The sequence below is a fragment of the Hippichthys cyanospilos genome, chromosome 2 (genome assembly GCF_059441005.1).
Source record: "Hippichthys cyanospilos isolate Australia breed blue-spotted pipefish chromosome 2, RoL_Hcya_1.0, whole genome shotgun sequence".
Lineage (NCBI taxonomy): Eukaryota > Metazoa > Chordata > Actinopteri > Syngnathiformes > Syngnathidae > Hippichthys > Hippichthys cyanospilos.
The window spans coordinates 17,825,882-17,847,860 of record NC_142370.1 but is presented as its reverse complement, the minus strand read 5'-3'; the positions used below and the strand labels follow the sequence as shown (position 1 = coordinate 17,847,860).

The 21,979-nt window shown below is 39.1% G+C and overlaps 1 protein-coding gene across 1 annotated transcript in view; it reads right to left on the bottom strand.

The window, feature by feature from the left end:
* Positions 1–26: 26 nt before the first annotated feature.
* Positions 27–21,979, bottom strand: part of plch2a (phospholipase C, eta 2a) — a 39,127-nt gene continuing 17,174 nt past the window's right edge. The window contains exons 9-23 of the mRNA XM_088436829.1: positions 19,307–19,478; positions 15,827–15,934; positions 15,161–15,313; positions 14,387–14,485; positions 13,928–14,028; positions 13,566–13,654; positions 12,003–12,185; positions 11,587–11,694; positions 10,136–10,260; positions 9,927–10,011; positions 9,094–9,240; positions 8,937–9,016; positions 7,770–7,847; positions 5,328–5,700; positions 27–2,834 (exon numbers count right to left, since the gene is read on the bottom strand). Coding sequence (XP_088292955.1) covers positions 1,291–2,834; positions 5,328–5,700; positions 7,770–7,847; positions 8,937–9,016; positions 9,094–9,240; positions 9,927–10,011; positions 10,136–10,260; positions 11,587–11,694; positions 12,003–12,185; positions 13,566–13,654; positions 13,928–14,028; positions 14,387–14,485; positions 15,161–15,313; positions 15,827–15,934; positions 19,307–19,478 — 3,445 coding nt within the window. The 3' untranslated portion in view covers positions 27–1,290. The remainder of the gene's footprint in view (positions 2,835–5,327; positions 5,701–7,769; positions 7,848–8,936; positions 9,017–9,093; positions 9,241–9,926; positions 10,012–10,135; positions 10,261–11,586; positions 11,695–12,002; positions 12,186–13,565; positions 13,655–13,927; positions 14,029–14,386; positions 14,486–15,160; positions 15,314–15,826; positions 15,935–19,306; positions 19,479–21,979) is intronic.

The following is a 21,979-nucleotide window of genomic DNA, read 5'->3' as shown; positions in this document are numbered from 1 at the left end:
ATAGGTTGTGAATCTTATAATATTCTTACACACAAAAGCAAAGTGTAATACTGTAATTCTTTTCCACAGCTTCTATTTTTAGATTTTTTTTTAGCTGACCTCAAATCATGCATTAATGTACTGTCACTTGTAAAAAAAATAAGAAAAGTTAATGTACTTTTTTATAGTTAGTTCTGTGGCAACCTCACAAAATTAATCATTTTTTCTCTTTCCCCATTACAGTTAATCCCTAATCGGGAGAATTTGAAAAAACAACAATGGCACTTTACATTATTGTTTGTAATTCATTTAATTAAACATTGTTAAATTAGATATCGCCCTTAAAATGTCTGCACAAATAACTGGCATGTCAGTACAAACAATACAGCAGGCCAACAAATAAACGTGCTTTGTTTTTGTAGCATGGAGGCTATGCAGAAGAACAACCAACAATGTCATCCCGTTGGATATATATATATATATATATATATATATATATATATATATATATATATATATATATATATATATATATATATATATGAAGGTGTGTGTGTGTGTGTGTGCGTGTGTGTGTAAAAAGAATTAATTAGTAAAATAAAGCCCAGCCACGGGATAAATAATACAGTGCATGTAACGCATGCAGTCACTTAAAAGGGGCTAAAAAAGACACGTTCTCTCAGTTCTGTGACATGCTACAGGTCAAAATTGTTAGCAGAACATTGGCAGCTCGGTTGCATTTCAAGGAAACACTACATAAAGCACTGTATCAATAAAAACCTAGGTCTTGCATTGGAAATGTAATGAACAACAGTTCCTTTTCTCAGCCAGGGAGACATTAGCCCATCGTTTAGCATAAAACTGCAAATAAGGTTTCACATGAGAACAATGCCATCGCTCTTACTACATTGCCTAATGGATAATAACGTGAAAAAGAATCTCCCCATTATGGTTCTAAATTCAGATTACACATGTATGGGTTTAAAGATAGAAGATAGCATTTTACATATTGCTACTGGATGCAATTCCTCCTACGATACAAAAATTTAAGACCTCATGTAGAGCCGTTAAAAAGGTCTAATTTTTACTACATACAATATACCTATCATTTGGTGTAGATTTACAGGGTTCTCTCATAACTGCTTTGAGAAAAGAAATGTATTTCCATAAGTCAGGACAATGTGTCCGAACCCCATATTTTGATGAACTATCCTATCTTTTCCGAATTAAACGAAAGAACACGTTTTGGAAGCTTTTAAAAAGTAGATGACTCCAAGCGTGTCGCATACCTGCCCATATCACGGTATGCAATTATTTAAGTTGAAACTTGAAAAGGACCTCAGGCTCTGGGGATGTGGGGAAATGTCTTGAAGAGGAGGAGCCTAAAGACATGGCCAGACTGACCATATTTGGACTGGCACAGGGACTCCTTGCTACGCAACAGGCCCCTTCAGGATTTCCCCTCTCCTCAATGGGGAAAGCAGTACTTCCATTGACGTCATCAGCATGACCAAAGTTTGCATTGCCTTGAATCAAGCTCTGGAGCCTTCGCCTTTCCTGGGCCTTTTTGGCCCGATTGGCAATGTAGCGCACCCTGCTTTGGCTCCTGGAAGAAGATCTCCGAATTGATTGCGGCTCATCGTCAGATTCCTCTGGAAGCTCGCTGGGTCTGTCTTCCGGGGCAAAGTCACTTGCCTTAAGGGGCTCCACATCAGTCAGCTTGCGAAGCTGCTCTGTCAGGTCACTGTTTGGTCGGGCTTTTGCGGGGCTGCCCTTTCGAAGATGGTCCCTACTGGATCTCACGATGAAGCTCCGACTGATGCTGCGGTACTTGCTGTCAAAGTTACAGGAAATATCTTCTGATGTGAGATCCCCGAGGCTTTTGGACAGCGAAGCGGGTGACACACATGGAGCAGCCGGTGAAGTCCTAGCTGTTGACTGCTTGAGTCCTTCCATGAAGAGCCGGCTCCATGTATGTCGTCTTTGAGTGTATCTGTTAGTCGGGTCAACGGTCGATACCGGGTGGTGCTGGAGAACTTTGGAACACCCGCTCTGAGGAAGATTTGGGTTAGACTTGCTTCTGTTGACTTGCAGGCGGTCAAAGGTGAGAGCTGAATGGTGGCAGTTGGTGCAGTGGGGGTCAGATGGGACGTTTGTTTTGGACAGACTATTCATGGACAGGTTGTTTAGGGACGAGTCAATGACAGTGTCGCTAGAAGAGATGCTGGAGGACGAGGACATGCTATCTCGATGGCTACCCGGCTCGAGTTTGCTCCAAAGACGGTCATTCAAAGTAGCGTCCGTGCATACTTCTGGTACTACTGACTGGGCCCTCCCTCGAACGTGGCCTTCGCTTTTCGTTCTTCTTACTGGTGTGTATGATGACAGACGTGCTCCGCCAGTCTGGGCTGTTAGAAATACATCTTCAGAAGTTTCCGATCGGGGCCCAGAATTCACCATTGCTGCATTATTTGTCTCATCTGGAAGATCTCGAAGCTTTTCCCGCTGGCTTTTGGAGTGCTCCAAGGATGATGGAGTGATTTCAGCTGTTTGGGTACACTCCATCTGGGTATTTTTTTCAGCAGAGGTCACTGGGACAGACATTGTTCGTGTAAGTGTTTTGATTTGTTTGTTTTCGAGATTGGCCAAACTAGGACTGCTGGGCTGATTGAAATTTACAGTGAAATCAGGATCAGCATTCATTGGAGTGGGGAATGAGAGCGGCAATGATGAGGAATGATGCGATGAAAATTTGTCCTCAGGGATAGTGGCAGAGTAGATGAAATTCTTAGAATCCCCCGGATTTCGTATGGGAAATGCAAGTGGTGTAGTCAGGCTCTGCACTGTGCAACAGTCTGTGAAAAAAACAAAACAAAAACAATCTTGAACTTCATTGTTAGAACATCATCTTCATTTATTAACACGTAAATGACTAAGCGCATTCCCTGCGCCGATACTTTATGAGATATTGTATGTATCAACAATACTTGATAAATTCCAATCTAAACGTATGGATAGAGTAAGTGGAACAGAAATAAATGAATGAAAGTAAATAAGACCTAATATTTTTTTGCACTTTGTTATGCGATAACAGCAACCGTGTTGCCCTAAATCATGTTTTTTTTTGGGGGGGTTTACACACCGTTCAGTCATCGCTTTTGCAATGCATGCACTAAATGGTTTGGAGCTACACAAACCTTCTTCTTTTTCCCATGATGAACTATTTTTTTTTTTTGGAAGGGAAGGGGCCGATGTCACTCCTCATGCACTGTGATTGCGTTATGCATGTTGAGAAGTAGACCACACACAAAAAAGATCCCCTGATTCCCCTCAATGGTATGAGAAGGCATGCTATCACATATTGCAACAATATTACCATGAGGAATTAGGCAAAAGGCATTATTTTGATGATGTCAGTTTAACCCGATTTTGGTTTTATTATCAGTTTCTTCCTGTGCCACAAATGTTTCCTTTCTCGGCCTGTGATAGCATGACTCAGAAATAAAACTAAACTTTGCATTTATTTGATCATTTATCATTTTATTTCATTTCCACTGATGTGATGTTCTTTTACGCAACATCAAGTATGTGTTTTAAATTAAACATAACCCGTACAAAGAAAAGTATCCACAAAACACTTTAAAATGACCGGTGGAAATGAGGAAAATGTGGGTAAGATGGAGAGCAATATGGGTGAAGATGAACAAAATAATACATACTGTACAGTATTTGAGTTAAGGAATTGGTTGTGTGCATTCAGCAGGTTTACCTGGCGCTGGTCATCCCCTCAATTCTGCACTAGGAACAGAGAGAGCGTGCAAAGGGAAAAACAGGAAAAAGGAATTCAGCAAATACTGGAAAGAGAAGGAGATGGGGACGGAGGAACATCTTCCAGAGAAAAGTTTTAATTAAAAGAGGTAACAGACTGATCTTCATAATTTGGCAATAGATTCAACAATTATTCAACACAAAAAAGAGAAAGTTGCTGGCAAATATGTGTATAGCCTTAAAGCATGACAAACATCCCTAAAATGCCTCCAAAGGTAAGTAACCGTCACTGTAGCTTAGCCTTGTTATATTTCTTGTTATTTTTAACATAATGATGAAAGAAAAACCTGACTTATATTTGAATGGTTGCACGAAAATGACCTAAATTCACAATAAAGCAGAAACTTACCACTTGTGTTATCTGTTCAACATGGGCAGTATCAGATTGCATATTTTGGGCAAAGACAAACACAGCTTCAATCAAATATTTGTGTTAAGGGATTTACTCACTTTCCACATACTTCTGGACAACGCTTTTTATAACGTTCATTATTAAAGGGAACTAAGAGGATTGCAAATCAAGTATTTTGGTCTAAGAATTCAGAGATTTTGCACACTAAGAGCAAACGGGAGATAACTATTATTACGCGTAGGTGGTCAAGGGGGATATTGGGTTTATTTGAGCAAAACGCTAAAGGATCTTCTACAGTACACAGGGCAACTACGCCTCGTCGACATCTTACCAGCGAAGAAAAGAGGTGATTTATGACGCAACTCTTCCATTTTCTGGGCGAACAGGGCGTTCATCTCCCGCTGAAGAGTGCCTACCGCCCTCTTGCGGCAATCAAGTACAGAACTTCTAGGCAGCACCGGGAGCGAGTCAAAGCTGCTCAGGCTGCCGAAGCTGTCACAGCTGCTGCTGTCGTCACTGAGTGAGAGTCTTTGAGTGCCATCGCTGTTTGCGAAGGGCATGAAGGCAGGGCCACACACGGTACCATATTTGGGTACTGTGGCCTGATGCCAGCGGAGGTGCGTCCTACAATCTGGTGTGAGGCTGTGTACCGGTGCGACGGTGTTGGGAAAGCGCTTACGGGGAATGTTGCAAGACAAGGCGTTTCTCTGTGATGCCTCAGGCGGCGACTGAATATGCTGGGTGGCCAGCATTTGCCTGGCTTTGGATCTGGGGAAAGGCTTGGGCCGTAAAAAAGCCTGATATCGGGCCTCCTTTGAGAGCGGAAGTGACAGTGAGCTTGGCTGAGAAGCATGTGGCTGAAAATGAGCTGCAGGCTGCGGCTGAATGATTTTCTTGGTTGAACAATGATTTATATCCTCGTCGTCTGACAGTTTTGACTTTGATACCCGCTTTGCTTCAACGCAACCCTTTCTTTCAGCGTCTGGACTCTCCTTGGAGCCGATCACACATGTGATACAGTTAGAGGACATCCCCACCCTGCTTGAGCTGTTAAGCGAGACGCGGGCAAAAACCCCCGGCTTCATATCGGAATCGTTAAAACGTAGCCGGCTGGCTCGTTTCAAAGGCTCGCTCAAAGGACGTCGATGAGCAAAACGAGGGCTCTTACCTTTACCCTCAGCGTGAAAAGTCCCATTGGTGTCAGGGTGTTCCCATGTGCCCTTGGCTTGGCGGGATGCCAGTGAGTCGCCATTGCGGAGTTGAGGGGGAGTTGGCTGGTGAGAGGAGGAAGCAGACGCCTTGTCCACAGACTCCCTATCTTCACTCGTGCCCTCCGAGCTGCAGTCTTTGGTGTTAACAGTGATCTCGGGGAGGCCCTTCTTGACTTTAGGCTGACCTTTGGTGGGTGCGCTGGCAGTGCGCCGCAGGAGGTGGGCACCAAAGGGCTGCTTACGGCTGTGCTGTGCAACAGCATGGCTGTCGAGGGAGGCCTGCTTTGGATTTCTGTGAAACAGGCCTTTTATGCCGCTGGCTGCTTTGGCCTGATGAGAGCACAACAAACAAAACTGTCAAACACATGGGGAATTACCAATTCATATTTTTTTCAAGTCAGAGAGGATACAACAAAAATAAATGCTGCCATAATGCAGAGAATGCTGGTATACTGCATTATTGTAGTAACACACTGTCTTAGAGTAGTGAACATGCTTAATTCGAAACATGACAAATGTATATTCCTGGAACACAAACCTTTCAGTAGGATGCCATGCTTCCTCAGTGACTCAAAGTGGCTTAGTTACTAATTTGCATGTATATAGCATAACAAAAAAAAAAAAAAAACAATTGTCACACGGCAGCTAACTTTACAGTATACACCAGGTTTTATTCCCATATTCCCAACCTTCTGATGATCCACCAAATGAGCAATGAATGCCTGAAGCAATGCATGAGGCAGAAAAGACGGAACATTGGATTTGGTGCTATCTTACCATAATACCTTTGAACTAGACATCAGTTCTACAGAGTTGTTATATAAAACCAAGGCTAATGAATATGTTTTCACAATTTACTTTGCAATTTCTAAAATTACACAAGTCAGTACAATCTCATTGACATTGAAATGTGTGGTTGGTGCATATGCCCAGTAGACACACAGTAAGGTAAAACAAAAACAATACAAAAATACAAAAATAAACAATAACTGCTAGGACAATGGGAAAACTTGTCAAAAACATCAAAATTCTAGTGATAACAATTTGCGTTTGATATTAAATCGAATCATTCCAAAGTAAACATTGATGCAAATGAGCTTCAAAACTGTGGGAAGTAGATCCAAGTAGTCCCAGGTGTTGACACGGAGGTAACAGTAACCAAGATGAACAAACAACAGGGGAAAAAGATACGGATCGCGAAAAAGTGAATGATCTGAGTCTAAAAACTAAGAATCTTTCTATCCGTAAAATTTTACCATTTTAAAGTAACGATGGACGCAAGATTGTCCATTTTTCACTCACAAGCTGTTGTCGTTTCCTCATTGAAGCTTAATTTAGAGATAAGGCTTTTTTTAGGGAGCCTGAGGTGTCGGACATATGTTAAAAGCAGCACTGAAATCAATTGTGCAAAGAAGACTTTGCACCGGAGGAAAAGCACCAACCATTCTGGTGAAAGAAAGCCATTTAATTTGGAACCCTTCCATTTTGTTTTGTTTTGTTTAGCTTTTCTACTTTCACAAGAAAAAAACACCAGCTGACACTGGCATGCTCACAAATTGTTGATTAAATAGGCCGGCATTTCAAAATGTCGCTAAAGATAACAAGGAAACAAGCTTAAAATCACGATTGAGACTTTTTGGCGAGGGGATTTTTTATTTTATCCATTTTTTTACAGCAGACATTGTTTTAAGCATATAACCAAAATAAGAAACTAAATCACGAAACTAGGTTCCAATGCCTTCCCAATTACAGTTACCCTTTAAGATGTCTACTAAGCCTTCAAAAAAGGTCCATTTGTTGAAATGTAGTTGTAAAATTAATTGACAATGCAACAATTAAAACATGCAAAACCTCAATTCAGCATTTTTATTGATCCTGTCAAATTAAATTGGAAGAACTATTATAAGGTGATTTGGCTTTTTGCACTAAAATTAATATATTAAACAGATAGGTATAACAAATATTAAATGATGTTTGAGACTATATGAAACCTGGAAACTTAGATGCAAGGTTTAATTCAAAATGACCATTTAAAATGTCAGACTTTGAAGTGACCTTGCAGTCTATAATGTAAGCATTCTTTTGAAGTAATATGGTTTAACATTTCTTTTAATATAAAAACATAAATTCCCTAATAGATTTAAAATGGTGGAGTAATCAAATGCAATACAGACTAAAGATGAAATGTAGCCACGTTCCCTATTCAACTTTTTTGTTCTCAAATAGCTAAAAGACATTGGATCTACTTGATGGATCACGGAAAGTGCTGATAGGTCAAGCCTTCAATAACTCATGTGAGACATGAGTTGCTCTTTTATGTGAAGCGCACGAGTGGGATATGTGCAGGGCATTGCGTGTCAATTGGGCTCATGCAAGGTGCCGACTGGGTGTCACTACACCTGAGTTTTGAGTGGCAGCTTCAACGTTCCTAAAAATGTCCTGCTTCGAAATGAATCATTTGGTAAAAGAGGGATCCACTGGAATTACAGACAGAGAGAGGCAGAGTGTGGGAGTAAGAAAGAATCAGACGGGAACAGATGACAAAGAAAGAAAACATGCGTGAGGTGGGAAGTAAGATCTAAAGCACAACGGGAAGAACAAAGCTTTTGTGAAAGACAAGGTTCAAAACAAGGACAACATGAAGAACAGTTCTGCAAGAGACTAGAATTTGGCTCAGTGCACCAAAACAGAGGAAGGAAAACACATTTTTTTCATAGCAACAGCTGCATTCTATCTAAATGTGGGAAAAACATCTGCCCATCTTGTTAGAATCTGGCACCAGACCCTAGGTCAGGGGTAGGGACTCCGGCTCCTTCGAAAGCCATAGCCTGCCTATTTTCGATGTCTCCCTCGTAATTCACACCTGGTTCAAACAATCAGCTCATCAGCAAGCCCTGCGGAAGCCTAAACATGATGCCGATCATTTCAATCAGTGTGTTGAATGTGAGACACATCAAAAACAGGCAGGATGTGGCTCTCGAGGAACCGGAGTTCTCTACCCCTGTTCTAGGTAATTTAGCAGCATTTCAGGAGCTTTCGTTTTCGGCCAAAGAATGTTTGTTAGAATTCCCAGAGCTGTTATTTGGCCACTTTTAAATATGGTTGTGTTTGTTTACAAAGATTAGAGGGACGACGGTAGCTCTGTGGACTCTAGGATCTATATAAAGTAACATAACTTCACATTAAAAGATACTGACAACAGAATTTACATAAACAAAATACTTTTATTAACGACTAAAACAGCGAGCACTTATTTTAGGCAATGACATATTTGCCAGAGCGCAACCTGTCAAAAGACAACTATGAGAGATGTGGCTAGTAGTTTTCAAATTCTATTCGTTACATTTTTAAAGAAAAGAGTAGTTCCTGTTCTTTTTGAGTGGGTTGAGTGAGATCACATCAACAGTGTGCTAAAGTCACCTTGCAGCGAAGGTTTCGATGCATTATGACATTGAACACAAAATGCTGTGTACATATAGTCCATAGCCTTTTCTAATGAAACTTAAAATGCAAGGGGAGAGGGCGGGGGCATTAGCTATTCAGATGGCTTTTACAGCAATACCTACCTTACCAGTGATGTCATGTATAGCTACATGAACAAAAATGGAAGCCTCCTCCATACCTTCTAAGTACACGTGGCGATAACCTGCAGACAAACACAAAGGCTTAGAAAAACAGTCAATCATATATCCACAAGTAGGCATGGTCACAATTGAGTCTTACCTGGCATCATGCTGTTGAAGGCGATGGTACGTTGGCCGATGAAGTCCTGACCGATAGGGTCATGGTCCCACACAAGGAAACGCACAAGAGTCAGCTCTGGCATGTGGATTGTAAACACCAGAGTTTCCTCCCACATTGGGTTGAAACCTGCAGGAACATCCCAGGTCAGACTTTAAGTTTTAAAAATCTAGGAGTAGAGGGAAGGGTCGAATGGTATGTACACGGTGTGACTAAACATAGGAAATGAAAAGTTAACAAGACAAAATAGAGACAAGTGATAAAGGGCAGAGGAAGTGGAGTCAGGAGAGTGAACACAGCTGAGTGGTGATAAATTATTCAGGGTGTGTGTTTTTGTGTGCAGACTCAGGTGTTGCATGTGCAGGTCTCTTTGGACTCTGCTCATCAATAATACATCAGAGCCCAAACAAGCAGCCAAATGATGTACTTTTAACTTGCGCTCCATCATCCTGGAAAATAATATAAAGCAGGATTTCTCCATCGTTTGAATTGTCTCCTAGGATTTAGTGACCAAAAAAACAAAAAAAAACAAAAATGCAACATCTTACTTAGTCAAGAATTAACTTTTTTGGAAGGGGGTGGTTTACTTGTAGAAGTCACTGCCTTTTGACAAGTAATCAGTACCAGGAAAGCGCTTACACAAATATCAAGACTCTCTAATGTGATTGATCTTATTCTATTGAATTGGTATTTAATTGTCACTGTCATTGGAATTTCACATTTAATATTGTAGAACCCCAATCTTTGGTTCAAACATCATGTGAACAAGTGATTATGATTATTGTGTACACCAACATAAAATGGTATAAACCCACCATTATCATCCACCACTCGAGTTTGCTCCTTGGAGCAGTCCACTGGAAGGCCAATGATCTCCACTTCCACAAAGGGGTCAATGATCTGACATGGGACACAAACATAGCATAAGGGTTGACATGATTTGAGAGTATAACCAGATTTCATTATATAGCACCATGATATGCTGCAAAAATAAGCAGTAAGCAATAAGCGATGTGTGGTGCACCTCTCCTCTGTCCCCCAGCATAGAATCTTTGGGTTTAGGAAGTTGCTGGCCACTGATGATCTTCAACACAAGCTGCTTCTTCATCTGACCTGGGAGTGGATCCCCCGAATTGGGATCAAAAGCACCTGAAATGTATGGAAAACAAATAAATGAGTATATAAATAAATCTGCATGTTTCTTTATGTGAATACTGATAACTAAGGCTGCTACAGAAAATATACCATAGATCAAATATGGTGAAAAAAAAAATATAAACACTGTAGACCAAATAACACATTTCCACTTAATTATGGATGACCAACTTTTTATAAATTTTGGATGGTCAACATTTTCTTTTTTCTTTTCTAACTTCAACTGTGCTTACTGTAGCAGCACACTACATTCCTCCTAACGCTCCCAAAAAATTATCCCCATAAAATGTGGTCTATGAGATGAATTTCCCACTGGTGATCAGTAGGAACAGTAATTTGTTTAGGCTGTTTGCGTCAATGTGTGCAGAATCATTTACGTCCATCACACGAGCAAGTACAGTATATCATTGGTGGGCCATCAGAGCCAGCAAGGCCTTCTCTGCTGGCCTAACATAACCTGAAATTATTAACATAATTATAATAAAAGTCCATTTCATTTTTATATATAATTGTTCTCCATATACTGTTCTCTTCGTGTCAGGCTGCATTAAATCTGCCTGAGGCCTTCAGAATCAACAATTGCTAGCGTCTGTGCACTGTGAGTGAACGGGCACATAGAGTTAATAGATAGTTGCAATAGCCAATCAGATCAAGATGTGGCATCAGTATGGCCAGCTAGAAAGCCTCACGTTTAACGTGACAAGTAGGTAATTGTAATCCGTTCATGTTCAATTAATGGTAAATGAATAAAATGATGTTCTTATGTTAAGCTTTGTTTTGTAATTTTGCATTGTTAAAGCTTGCCTGTGCTCGGTGGACTTAAAACTTGGAGGACAAATAATTTTAAATTCCCTTCCATTTTTAAGTTTTGACTGTATCACATATAGTGATACTGTAAGTTTCCCTCAACATCTAGCGCTCCACTCACTCATGTTTTGTACTCTCCACGCGCTCAGTGTGGCACACACGTTACAAATGTGCCACAAAGCCAGCCAATCAGAGATTGTAAAAGTACATTGATTGACTGCTTGGTCTCCAGTTCAATTGCTTGTTGTGCTCACACAGAAAAAGCAAACAAAATTGCATCAACACGGCCTTGGGTGGGGCAAGATGGACTTCTTTGGAAACAATGAATGAGCATTATTTTTAATATTATTTTTACTGTATAGTCTCATTTGACTACCTTGTTATTTTTTTGTACTTTATGATACAAGTCCACCTCCCGCCCAAGTTGGTGTGACGCGATCTCGTTTACTCTTCAGAAGGATAGATTGTTAAACATTGCTAATGTGTAAAATATTTCAACGTATGCATGCTCACCTTCACACATGCATCTTGGTTTGAGGACGAAGCCACAGTTGCCATTGCTGTAGAACTTAGCTCTGTTTAGCTGAAGGACCCGCCCCTCAGACTGGTAGTTGAGTGCAACTGTAATTAAAGTCAATCTCTCAACAGGATACACATCAGCTCACGATGTGTAATATTACCAGCATTATACTGCATTTAATTGATTACAGCTCTGCCATAAAGAGTGGTAATAATATTCTCTATGCAGCCTCGTTAATTTACAAACACAGTTTTCTGATTAATATTGTGTTTGTGAAACATGAACTATGCAGCAAAGTCCACCAATTTTATCCATCTCAGGGGGCAGACAGTTGCTGTCGACTAAAAATGACATTAGAGTTCCTCAAGGAGGAAATGGGGCCAAAGTAGCAATCTATAGGAGCACATACCAAGTTGGCAACCAGCATTCCAGAAGGGCTGAGGGTTGAAGTTAGAAGAGTCCACTCGATAAGAAGAGGGGTAGATGCGTGATAGCTGTCGCTGGTTAAATTGGTTGAAGGAGCTGGCTTTCTGCTGCATCACCTGATGGGCTTTAGTTTCACTCAGGGATGAAACCTGCCAGCTGCAGTTGCCTATCATTGATAATGCACAACACAGACAAACCAATAATTTAAGGTTATTGCAATTATAAGTGATGATCAAATTAATTCAATCGCCTGCAACATTGTGTTGTCTCCTTAAAATGATGGCCCAAATGATAATTAGACAAACGTATTTATTTGACTTGAATATCTCATGATGCTGTCCATTTCTGCGGAAATTGGCTAAACCCTTAGTTATTTTTTATTTTTTGAAGAAAAGGATAACAAAGCCAACTCTAAAAGTCTGTATGTTCACCATTATAGAACATTCCTGCAAATGGAGAAATTTTGGCTTCCATCAAAAGGGATGTTAATAGTTCAGCACAGAATATTCAGAGGGGAAGAAGAACTCAACAGGGCCTCGTTAAGACCTACAGAAATCATTGATACAGTCTAACATCCCTGTGAAGGACATACATTGACTATATGTAAAACACTGACAATGAAAAGCGACCTTAAGTTGACAACACGGATGAACTGATACACGACATGAAAGTTCTGGCAAAATATTTTTTGGACTGAAGAAACTAGAGTTGAACTGTTTGGGAGAACGTCATGTGTGGAGGAAAAATGGAAAAGCTCACCAACATCACACTTCATTCCCACTACGATGCATAGTGGAGGGAGCAACATGGTTTGGGTCTGTTTTGCTACCTGGCTACAAATTGCTCTTGTTTATGTAAACATGAGTTCAAAGATTCATTTGGATTATTTGCAGAGACATCTGAGGACACATGTCAGATAGTACAAGCTAAAATGACGATAGATGCTGCACCAGGACAATAATACAAAACACAGAAGTAAATTGACACCAAATGATTTCAGAAGAACAAAATACACAATGTGGAGTGGCCAAGTGGCCTGACTTGAACCCAATTGAAATAATGTGGCATGAGCCCAACAAAATGATTCATGCCAGAAATCTCAAAGATTCAAGAATTTGAATCTTGAAACTGAAGAGTCTGACTGAGTTGCAGCAATTTCGGAGACAGGAATGATGCAAGATTGATCCTGATTTATGTGCAAAACTGGTATGCAACCATAAGAAGGCTGTGATTGAAGTTATTGTTTCCATTGGGGGAGCAATCAGCTATTAAATGTGATAAATCAGTTACTTATTCCTCCCCCCTTCTGACACTGTTTGCATGTTATCATCATTTAAAATATAAAAGCCTATGAATATCTAGGTTCTTTTAGTCTAAGCCCTTTTTTTCCATCTGTGTGACTTTGGAAGAGATAACATTTAATGGTGAGTTTATGCAAAAATATGCAAAAATATGAGAAATTCCAAAAGGTTCAGAATCTCTTTCATGCTGTACTGTTTTGAGTCAACCCCGTAATCTGAGTGTGTTAGCAAAACTATAAACACACCTTGTGCTTCAACATCATAAAGGCCCACAGAGCATGTGTATTTAACCAGGTCAGACAGGGCTCTGGATAACTTCATGGTTTTCTTCTTTCTGAAGAAAAAGAAATTGGACATAGATTAATTTGATATAATTAAAAAACATAGTGTGTAATTATCTGAAAAAAATAGGAACAATGTTTGATGTTAATTCATCTAAAGCAAAGAAAATGTGGGAAATTACAGAGTACAAAAATTTACAATACTTAAAGCACATTATAGGTATTTGGGATTATTTGGTATTTGTACTTTACTGATTAACTTTTTTTTTTACTTCTTACTTTTGAAAACTTATTTGTGTGCGTGTGTATGTATGTGCGTGCCTTACTTGTTGTGATGTAAGGGTGCTCGTGACGCACTGCTCGAGCTTTCTTGATCCGTATCTGTGTCTTCCAAGCTTGAGGTCTTCTTCAGCTTTGTTATTTTTTTCTGTTGTGGTAACAGTACACAAAAGCACAAACTATAGAATGTTTGTGAGTTTTTTTTTTCTCTGTTGTGGGAACAGTACATAACAGCACAAACTTTGTAATGTCTTTCTCCGGAACAACTCATCACAGTAAACATTTGGTAGAGCCACCCTCAGGCCAAAGCCATGTCTAACATAAAACTATTGCTTTGTGCCATCAGATGCCATTTTGGTGCCGGGCAACAACTGAGGAGAGGAGCTTAATTTAGTCAGCCCTTAACCTTTATTATAGTTTTTTATGTGCCCAAAAGTTTCAGTCACGGCATATAAAGTAACTAATTGAAGACAAACACAAAATGAGAAAACAACTTAAAAGCAAACCTTGCGTTTTGAGAAGCTGCCCATGAATGAGTGGCCAGTTCGCTTATTGCTGCCGGTGTTGGCCTCTTCGGACGCCACAGATCCATCATGACCTTTAGCCTGTCACAAAAAGTGAATGACACAGATTTTTTTTTTTAACCCTTACTTTGTCTTTTTTGGAATGCAAAAATAAAATACAAACAACTCAACCTCAACACTGAGAAATAACATCAGAAAATGGAAATAAATTTGAAGGAATTGATGTAAGTATGAAAATGAATGCTTATTGTAGATTTGTCAATTTCTCTGTTTTTTCTTTTTTTTCAATGTTTCAGTCAGATTGTAGTTTGCACAACACATTTTTTATGTTTACGGCCGAGACATACTGTAGATTTGCTTTTGTGAAAAGTCCCGTGTTGTGAAAAATTTGTGGCTGCAAACATGATCTGTAATCATTTGAATCAGGTGTTTTGGGAAACATGCAGGATAAGGGGCATCGAGGAACGAAGTGTGACATCTGTGAGACTTAATGTGTTTTATGTTTAAGGTATTTCCATAAATTTGAGGGGCACTGTATATTGTTATACACTGTGTATATGCGTGCTCATTGACTGTAATTATGTTGAAAATACAGTAGAACTAAATTTTACAACGGCAGCACATCCACAATTTTGCTATCTGAGATACCCCTTACCAGGACGACTATATGAAATGAATTATGACCGATTTTTTTTTTTTTTCCAGAACGTGGAAATGCAATTTAGCCTTGATTTCATTAAATTTAATCAGCAATACCTTTGAGCCAGTTTTTTCTAAATGCCCAGAAGGTGGGAGTGCAGTAATGGTGAAACTGTCTGGGTCTTCTCGGTCCCGAATCTTAGACTCCTTCATCAGGCTGTCCAGCTTTTTCTTAGCCATGCTTTCTACTTGCTTCCTGTTGGCAGACATCTGCAGGAGGAATGAAAGTACAAAATCAAATTAAATTAAAAAGCAGTGATTACGACAGACAGAATTTAAGAGGTTTTAATTGAAAGACAACAGTAACTAGTGTCTATCCTGCCAAAAATAAATATGCCCATTCTATTTACAGCCACATGATGGCAGAATTTAGCTACAAACCACTCTTTTAAGTGTTAAATACACTGTACTCCATTAATAATTAAATACGACTGGTAGCATCAATTAATGTATGGATTCATTGTTATCTAAGTATCTTACTACATTACCAGGTGACTGAGTAACTGAGGGGTTTCAATTTATTTTATTTCAGCAACAAAATTCACAATTGAATGCACTGTAATACACATGTACACATGACTTCCAGAGAGTTTATGCCTTCCATTCTCATCAAAGAAAGCACCGGTGAAGAGGAAACAGACAATAAAGTTTCAGTTCCAGCGATAGATTCTCAGCCTCCCTCTATTTAACCAAGAAATGAAAAAAGGCAGCAGGCATACATACATCTCCATTAATTAGCTTGCAGTCATCCTCCATCTCATCTGCACTGTCTTCGTCTGACACATCACCCTCCTCTGCATTTTCATCGATGTTGGGAGGCAACTTTTTACCCTGAAGAAATAATGCAAGTATAAGTAGTTTATTGAATCGTTGAATGGAGTTATAAAAGAAGTAGAGCAAAAATTGTATTAAACTGAAAAAGTAATGTCATCCTTGCAAAGTGTAATTTGCATTTATGTTACTGAAGTAAATACAAATGAAAAAAACAAGTGACAATACAGTCAAATCAAAAATGTATGAGGTGAAATTCATTCAAAACATGCTGGCAATGAAATATTACGGTACTTTCTTTGTCTGTGATTAGTAACCCACTATATTCATCCTTTTGACTTGTTTGGTCATGCTCTATGGAACCTTGCAATCTTAAATTTTACTGCCCAAGCTTCTTCCCAAGGATCAAAAAATCTAACTTTCACATATACTGTACTATGGCATTCTTACGTAGTTCCGTTCAATTCAGTTCAATTCTGAATTAACGGAAGTACGTAGAAGAAGCAGTCTTTGAATAATCTCACGAAACATGCTGAAGCTAACTTCAGCAATGCAGCCTCATCATGAAGTTTGGGGAAATTTTCCAAGTTTTCCAAGTCTCACATCGATGCTATTACCACTATATATTATTGCTGACTGGACGCTCAGAGGGGGTTTTGGTGTAGCAGCGGGTTGAGTCATTTATTTCATGCCAGGTATTGGCACTGAGGTTTCTCTTGACCGCCAAAGCTTTTGGTGGCAGTCGCAGCCTCGTTAACTTCACCACGTTACATCTGTGCTCCGTCAGCAGAGGGCTGTTACTTATTATCATCATCTTTCATGAGCATGTTTCGGATCCAATATTTAGGATTTACATTGCATTGCAATTGCTGCCACCGAAAATAAAGCCACGGAATATAATTGATTAATGCAAGTTTAATGCTGCTACTGGCCAGCATTTCTGCCTGTTCTCAAATCTAAGCTACGGACCTCCTGTGAAGAGTTTGTATGTTCTTCAAACAAACAAACAAAAAATCTTAAGTGACATAATCAATAGTACAGAAAAGATAAAGTATTTATTCATGTGTATGTACTATGAGAATTGTTTGGACATCAGGAGATCGTTGTTTTTAGGCTAGCAAAAGACAACACATTTGTCAACTCCGAGAGTGATGACAACACCAAATAATTATTTTAAATGAGGCCATCAATAGAGAATACTGAGCTGCCCCAAATCTATTGCTTTCATTAATGCTCCCCAGTTGATATTGCTCCATTTCACAACTGTCCCTGTTTTAATTCCTATTTTCTACAGTCAGTCCCCAAGAACTCAATAAATCAAGTTCTCAACCGTGATTGACTTAAACTCTTCACGTCATGTGTCCAAGAAGGGTGAAAAAAGGGGGAAGTTTATTTGATGGCGCAGAAAGTAGGGAACAAAAGTAAAAGTTTGTCGGAAAAATCATTCGAACTTAAAGGTACAGACACCTGACAAATAATTTCTTTTCACATGCTGCTTCAAGAAAAAAATGCAACTGAGCTTTTTCGTAGTTCAACATGAACAAAATAAAAATGAATTGTTTATGTGCTAAACATTAATCATTAATGCAAAAGGTAACGACAAAAGTGATTTTACTTCTGGGCACAACAAGCCATTCGTGGCGCAGCAAACTAACATTTGTCTAATCTTAAATGGTCATGTTCTTTTTTTAGAAAGACAAGCATGGCCACATTGTAAGGGTTCAACTGTGCACTTTGAGCAGTAACTACACGACCTGCTGTGGAAAACACATGCACATCAGTTGCCTGAACTGATGTAGCATAAAACGGTCAGTGTAAGTAGCATATACATGTTAGCCAAGTTAGCAGCGTTATCTGCATTAACTACAGCTGTACTGAAGCCGACAAACCAGGATGTGGATGTGATTGGCTGCGGCGGTCAAAGAGTATGAGTCACCTTGAGAGGAAGCTCCTGCTGCAGGCTGCAATTGTCCGTTAGGGCAGATGATGCGGGACTTAAAAAACGTACCGGTTTTGAATCATTTGGACAGTTTTAAATAGTTAAAGAACTACAGTAGAACTCCTCTACATCAAAATCTTATTCGCAACCAGAAATTTTCCACAACATGGGACTTTTCACTACAGCAAAAAAAAAAAAAACGTGTTGTGCAATCTATAATCTGACTGGTTAAAAACAAAACCATCCAACATTTAAAAAAGAAAAAAAAAGAAAGAATGAATTGGCCAAATCTACAATAAGCATTTATTTTCATTGGTGCATCAATTTCTTGCATAATGTCTTTCACTTTGCCTCATCCACCTTTATCGTTGTTACTTTGATCCTGTCTTCAGGTGTTAAGATTGGTTTAAGCTTGACGCTTCCGCAAAATCCGCGTGTCAAATGTTATTTCAGCAACCAAACGCCTCCGCGCGGAGTCAACACGTACCTTCCGGAATTTTTTTTTACGACGGACAACATGGCGGACAAACTATTGCTCATGGAGGTTCAGTTCGCCGGTGAAAACACCTTTATGATTAGTCTGCAAAAGAATACTGTGATCTAAATACCCAAACAACTCCTAGCGACCACCGCGCTGGGGGGAGATGAGAAGGTGTGTTTAGATCAGGGGTCACCAACGTGGTGGCTGCGGGCACCGGGTAGCCTCCGAGGATCACTTAATTAGCCCGCAGACTTTTTCTGCAAATAGTTTACAAGTGATAAAACAATGTAATTTTCTAGGAATTTTACTCACAATTATGCATATATGACATATACATTACATATTACACTTGATTCACATATTTACCACAACTGTTTCTTAATTATTGTGAGAAATTTAATAACATGATCAAGTGGCTCATGGTTTCAAGGTTGGTGACCCCCAGTTTAGATCGTTTGAATCGACTAGGATTCTCTACCTCCGTTAGAGAGTAGTGGTTTGTATGCTGTAGAGTTCATTTACCGCCACCTAGAGTATGGGAGAATATCATCTGACTGCAGGGGGAAAGCCGTTCAAAGTGGTGCAAAACACGTGCCGGCGTTTCAGTGCAACGCGAATGCAGAAAAAAAAAAAATCATATTATGCAACAGGGTTTTTTTTCTCATTGTATGACGAAGTAAGAAAGATGGAAAGGCTTCAATACATGGATTTTTTTTTCCCACAATGTAGGATTTTTTGCACATGCTTTATTAGGCTAAGTCTATGTCTTTCTACCACTTTTGTTGGTATTGTAAATTATAGTAACTATTAATATTATCATTAAATGTACACACATATACTATATATTAGTTCAGTGACAGCTCAATTTTCTTCCGTTGACTCATCAAAAACATGACCAATTCAGACCACTTCACTGCTTGGAATCCGCGAGCTTTGAAGTCAAGGTTGAAATTGCAAGTACTTCTACTTTCAGGTTGAAGTGCGTTACAGTTCACCAACAGACTCAACTTACTTTAACAAGGATCTTTCCCTTCAGGTTTTCTGGTGAGGGAAGCCCTCCAGACTTTTCTGCTTTGATGTTAGAAACATCAAGTTTGTCCCCCAGAATATCAATGAGGTACTGGGCCATCTTTTTTTGTTGAGGGACACTGCAGTGGTTCTCTATGGACAAGATGACGGGGAAACTGGTAGGAAGCAGAAAATGACACACAGGAGATTGGCATTATGAGGCTGAAATGTTGGGGAGGACACACATAATACAGTGCCATTTCCTTGAAATGTTATACACCTGGGTTCTTAACATTCATATGATGTAGGAATCTTTTGTCCATTTTGGATGTCTGATAGGCACAGGAAGTTAAAACATTACAAGATTTGACCAGCACCATGGCTCCATTGTGGGAAGTGTCTAGCGAACCACCTTACAGTAAAATGTCAGGAGTCTGCTTCAGCATCTACTGTTTCTTTTTGTCTCAGCTGTGCCTTACACCAACTGTAACTAACTTATAAATCACTAGTAGTCCTCGGAGTGTATGTGCTATTATTGTCTCATTCAATTTTATTTGGACCTATACATGAACGGAAGTTAAGAGAGCGAAATGCAATATTGCAAACAATGAATTGAATCAATACAAATGTATTCATTTAGAGGCAGCAGTAAAACTCTTCAACAGAGCAGAATGAAAGAAGGCATCTGAAAGATGATGTACTCTGACAGGGTCTTATTATATGCCTCCAGTACAAAAAGAGAAAAAGAATAGATTTATTTTTTTTCTGCCAATGTTATTACCTGGACAAATGTCCTTTTTAATGTACCATGTGATCCATGCGCTATATGCAGATCCTGTGCACGCCAGCATATGGGCCAATTCTTTTCATTCAAATTTTGTCTGTATCAGCCCTCTGAAAAGTCACCTGGTCACAAGAATATCTGATTGCCTTTTGGTGTTAAAGGCATCCTTTTCTTTGAATTTCTTTTGACTGATTTTTAGTGGAATAGGATGCTCGTGATAATGTTTCAAAAAACCCCAAAAGATGAAAATTGCAGCAAATGGGGTATTTCTCTGCATTTCTCTCTAAAAATAGAGCGTTCCTACACATCATACAGACTGTGTGCGTGTCAATGGGATTATCACCTTCTGATGCAGCTATCTTGAAAGAGAGGTGGGGGTGAAGGGTTTGGGGTGCTGGGCTCTTCTTGCAAAAATGCTTGCTGACTTGTGACATGACAGCATCTCAGCCTTTGGATATGTTTTACAATATATCATGCATGCATACAGACAGTAACAAACTGGCGCAAAAATCTACATTACATCGTGTGTAAAAAGTGCGAAAGTGATATCATTGCTGAGCCACAAGCCTCTAACAGTCGAAACAAACAGACTAAGAAGAGAATCAGAGATACTTCTATTGGCTGCATTTGTGCCACATAAAAATGTTTAACAAATATATACACAAAAGTCTTACGCTACAGCTGTCCTAAATTAACAGTGTTGGTCATCGCAAAATCACATTTTATACTGTATTTCTGTAATGTTAATGCACTTTTCAAAACGGTAGGTTCAATCATAACCAAATTTAGTGGAAAAGAAACCTACCCAACTTCTTGGATTATTTATTTAAGACAATAGTTGGATGTTTTGCTGGGTTATTGTACCCAACTTTTATGTTGTATTTATGTTACCCACGAACGTTGGTGGTGTAAAAAATTTGATTATTAGGTAAGGCAGGTTATTTACTTAGTTAATAAGCCACAATATAACTCCCCTCTTTTTTGACTCATTTTGAATAAAACATGCCAATTTTGTTTGTTTATTCCCACAAAACAACACACTTTATGAGTTTGTTTTTTGTTTTAACCCAAATTCAGTGGAAAAGGAACCAATCTTTTTTTCTAAGGTGTCAATCATTTGACCCAGTTTAGATTATTTTTTTTAACCAAAGGTTGTTGGAGAATAATATAGAAGCTGTGAAACCAAAATTATAATTAATATTTTTAATGGTAAAATGGAATTACTACTGCAGTTATTGCGACACACAATTATTATTTACTTATTTTTATAATTTAAATATCGTAATAGTTGTAGAAGCAAATTCATTCATCTGATATCTATGCAAGCAAACGTGATTCAGTCCACACTCAATGTCTGTGTCAATGTGACTACAAATACTTTTTGTGCCGTGCAATCAAGGGGTGTTTAGTCATTATTTCTGAGGATTTTATTTTACAAGTACACAATCCTACTGCTTTTAAAATCAGTGAAAAAAAAATCTTAGCATAATCGAATATGGTTAACCTGTAATGCACTGTATATGTGTGTTAGTAGAAAGAAAATAGGACACCTACAATGCAGGTACAGTGCAGCAGCCAGGTGTTTAACCTCCACAAAAGGGCAGGAGCATATTACACTAATTCTTCTGTCCTTCACTGACAACCTGTGAGTTTTAGCATAGATTTTAGGAATCTATGCGCTTCACTTACTCTATAAAGGCCGTCTGGTCTCCAAGGTTGACAAAGCATTTGAGGTATAAAGGCAGCATTTATGGAAGTAGTTGTTCCCAAAGATAACATCATTACATATATGTCAGTAAACTGCTTCTAAATATTCACTTTCATCACTTGGCAATCATTATCTGCTGATTTTATTGCTGCTTTGAAGTATGCATTTTTGCTTGTTTATTTTTT